General features: G+C 67.4%; 2 protein-coding genes across 2 annotated transcripts; one reads left to right on the forward strand and one right to left on the reverse strand.

The window, feature by feature from the left end:
• Positions 1-117: 117 nt before the first annotated feature.
• MNEG_14823 (prolyl 4-hydroxylase, beta polypeptide) lies at positions 118-1393 on the forward strand (the record flags this gene model as incomplete). The annotated part of the gene is made up of 3 exons (XM_014036705.1): positions 118-216; positions 536-682; positions 1172-1393. 3 exons carry the CDS (start codon positions 118-120, stop codon positions 1391-1393), a joined length of 468 nt encoding a protein of 155 aa, XP_013892159.1.
• An 825-nt stretch (positions 1394-2218) lies between these two features.
• Positions 2219-2405, reverse strand: MNEG_14824 (hypothetical protein; the record flags this gene model as incomplete). The annotated part of the gene is made up of 1 exon (XM_014036706.1): positions 2219-2405. A coding segment is annotated over one exon (187 nt), but the record flags the coding sequence as incomplete, so codon positions are not given.
• Positions 2406-3958: the final 1553 nt, after the last annotated feature.

A 3958-nucleotide genomic window follows, 5' to 3' on the forward strand; every position in this document is an offset into this window, starting at 1 on the left:
CCGCCGTAAAATCGGCAGACACACCCACCCCCTCAGCCCGCCCCTCAGCCTCTCAGAGAGCCAGCTGACACTCCCCCATGCCGCCCCGCCCCCCCCCACACACAAACACACACACACATGCACAAATACACACGAAACCCGTCACGGTCTGTCAGGTGCGGCCACTGCAAGTCCCTGGAGCCCACCTACAAGAAGCTGGCCAAGAAGTTTGAGAAGGTGGGGGGCCACCAAGCGGGGTTGGGGCACGAGATGCTGGGCAGGTGGCGGGGCAGGTGCTCGGGATGGGCGGCAGGGGCTGCGCTGGGGTTGTGTTTCGGGCGCTGCCTGGACACTCGGCCTGGACTTTGGAAACTTCCTGTGCACGTTTGATGCAGATACTTGAAGATGCGTGTGCACAGAGTGCACACACATACACCCACACACATACACACACTCACCCATTGTCGAGTCTGGTGATTACTCACACGCTCGCCCACCCACGCCACCACCCGTGCACCCACGCCACCGCCCGCTCGCCCCCCCGTCTTAACCCCAGATCGACTCCGTGGTCATTGCCAAGCTGGACGGCACCGAGAACGAGCATGCAGACATTGACGTCAAGGGATTCCCCACCATCCTGCTCTTCCCCGCGGAGGCCGGCGCCGCGCCCATCACCTTCAGCGGCGGCGACCGCAGCCTCGCGGTGGGCGGGGCCTGTTTCTCGTTCGGGCGTCGGTTTGCCGGTTATGCTTGGGTTTAGGGGTGGGGTGAGGGGTTGTGTGGAGAATGGTGATTGCGGCAGGTGCTGGGACGGCGTGGTCAGGCTTTGGGTTGTCGGGCCTGCTCGCGTCGCAGCAAGCCCGCTGGGGGCACGCCGCGCGTTTCAGGGCCGCAATTGGCCCTGCACCGGCGCGCAGCTCAACAGTCAGAGCATTCCAACTGACTGATGGGACTTGCGAGATCGGTGGCTCTGCATCCGCGAATGCCGCTGTCCAATCCAGCCCCCCTCTGGGCGCCCCCTGAGACAGAGCCAGCCCCTCTGCCTGATGGTCTACCTGTCCCCGAGCCCACCCCGCAACCTCGGAGCACAAACTAAACCAGCAAAAAGCAAGCAAAATACAGCACCCCTGACACTTCCCCCTCAACATACACATACACACACACACACACACACACACACACGCCCTCTCAGACCCTGGCCAAGTTCATCCAGAGCAACGCCAAGACGCCCTTCGAGCTGCCTGCCGGCGAGGACGAGGCCGAGGAGGACGGCCACGACCACGAGGGCCACGACCACGACCACGAGGACGACGAGGAGGACGAGGTGGAGATCGAGGAGCAGGAGGAGGGCGAGGAGGTGGAGGAGGAGGTCGAGGAGGAGGTGGAGGAGGATCAGGAGAGGGACGAGCTCTGAGGGACGCGAGCTCGGAGGGACGAGGGGGAAAGGGGAAGAGTCGGCTGCTCTCCCCCTCCCCCAGCCGCCCCTTCTGGGCAGCAGAGGGCTCTTGGGGCAGTTTGGCCCGATGTGAATGGCCCTGCGCGGCCGGCCGGCCTCTTTGGTCAGGAGTCCGTCGCATGCCACCTTGTTTTTGCTGGACCCTCTCGACCTGCATGCGGCGCCCGGGCGTGTGCGGCCGCAACTGCGCCGCCACTCCCGGACCGCCTGCGTGCCTGCTGGTGTTGGCAGAGCCCGCGCGTGCGCGAAGGGCGCAGGCCCGCACCAGGTCGCCCGCCTCTAGGCGCCTTGTTTTGGGGCTCCCGGCCCCGCCGCGCCTGTGATTATGTGCATTTGTGCTGGCTGGGTATGTGCTCGCAATGCCCTTGTGTTTGCGTGACCCTGTAAACTCCTATTGGTGCCGCACACTGGCGTCCGTTTGACTGGCAGCGCTCAGCTCAGGCGCAGGATCACATGCCAGGCCGAGCTACCTGGTCCTGCAGGCGTTGCGGACACGGTGCCAGTTTACACAGGATGTCCACAGTGGTTGCTGTCTCTAAACTTTGTGTTGATGGAGGGGCGAGTGCCACCATGGAGCGCGCAACGGGCAAAATGGGACGGTGGTTGGTGACAGAATGGACGCACACACCCTGAGGCTTTGGCACAAAAATCCACACACAGCCATCTCATCTGGAGAAACACCACTGCGTAACAATGAGATCTGCGAAGGCAGGAACAGGGCGCCCGCCAGCACGCACAGCCCGCATGCGCACAGCAGCAACGTCCTCCCCAGATGGCCGCGGCTCAGCCCGCCCCTTCCCCTGCCGCCTGCGCTGCCTCCCTCGCCCTCCGCCCCCTCCTGCGCCTCTGCCCCTCCTGCCCGCCGCCCGCCGCCGCGGCGGGCCCCCTCGCGCCGTCGCCCGCCAGGCGCAGCAGGAAGCTGCCGACCAGCTGCTCGCCGCCCGGCTGGGCGCAGGCCCAGCGCAGGAACCTGCGAGGGCCCGGCGGTTGATGAGAAGGCTTTCTCATTGGAAGCAGGATGATGATCATCACATCAGGATCAGACGCTACTTGAACATGGCGCCACGTCACCAAAACCACGCTCCCTGGCAGGACAAAGCCCCCGGGCCCATGCTCAGGTTCCTGGGCAGGAGCGCCTGCTAAATCAGGCAGCGGGACCCGGCCAGTTGCCCTCCCGTCCCAGCCCCCGACACACACACACACACACACACACACACACACGCGCGCGCGCGCGCGCACACAGCTAAGCTCACGCACCTACCTTGATCCATGACATCACATGACATGGACGTGATGTTGCAGTGACACACGCACGCATGTGCCAGCGCACACCAAATGCTCGTGCGTGCGCGCGCCCGTGAACAGTCAGCCCTTCCTCACCTGTAATCCGCAGACACAAACAGCCGCGCCTGATCCGGGTCCGCCAGCCGCCGCGTCATCTCAGAGTGCAGCGCCCCCACCTGCTCCGGCGACAGCAGCGCGCCGCCGCCGCCATCGCCGCCGCCGCCTTCACTCCCGCCGCCGCCGCCGCTGCCGCGCCGCTGCAGCGCGCCGAGCAGCGTGAGCAGTCCTTCGTAGGCTGCGCCGGTGTCGGAGACGCTTGAGAGCTCCGGGAGTTGCGGCAGGGACGAGGGCTGCTGCTGCCACTGCGACCACGGCGGCGCAGAAGCCGCCGCCGACGGCGACGCTGCGGTGGCCGCACCCGGGCCCAGCCCAGCCCCGACCCCGCCTTGATTCGGCGGCGACGATGGCGGCCGCCGCCGCGTGCTATTTGCCGCCGCGCCTGAGAACCCGGCTGACGGCGACGCGGCAGGCGGGACAGCGGTGGCGCTTGGGCCGGCGGCAGCTGCGGGGCGAGCAGGCCGGGGGGGCGTCGCTGCTGGGGCCGCGGTGGGCGCGCGGGGCGAGGCGCGGGGCGGCGCCAGGGCGGGCGGCGCGGAGGCGGGTGGTGCGGGCGGCGCGCTCTTTGCCGGCTGCCGCCGCCTGCGCCCGGGGCCCTTTGCCTGCTGCTCCTGCTGCTGCTGCTGCTGCTGCTGCTGCTGCTGCTGCTGCTGTTGCTGCTGTTGCTGCTGTTGCTGCTGTTGCTGCTGTTGCTGCTGTTGCTGCTGTTGCTGCTGTTGCTGCTGCCGCCCAGGCGGAAGCTTCTGCTGCTGCTGGGTTGAGTGGCTTCGTTGCTGCTGCCCCTGTTGTGCCGGCTCCGTCTGATGGCTTGACACGCCTTGCTGCTGCTGCACCTGCTGCTGCAGCGCCTGTCCTTGACGCTTCCGATTCACATGCTGCTGCTGCTCGTGCTGCTGCTGTTGCTGCACCCACTGAGCAGCAGATGGTACCACGAGCGGCTGCTGCGGCCACGGCTGCTGAGAAGGTGCCAGCGCCGCCTGGCCGCTGCTCGCGCTGACTCCCGCCCGGCGCCGCTTGGCTGGACGCCCCGCCTGCTGCCCCTGCGCCTCCTGCTGCGCGCCGCCACCGCCCGCAGCCGCGGCCGTGCCTGCAGCGGCCCCTTCTGAGGCTGCCAGATGCACC

The sequence above is a fragment of the Monoraphidium neglectum genome (genome assembly GCF_000611645.1).
Source record: "Monoraphidium neglectum strain SAG 48.87 unplaced genomic scaffold scaffold04795, whole genome shotgun sequence".
NCBI classification, from domain to species: domain Eukaryota; kingdom Viridiplantae; phylum Chlorophyta; class Chlorophyceae; order Sphaeropleales; family Selenastraceae; genus Monoraphidium; species Monoraphidium neglectum.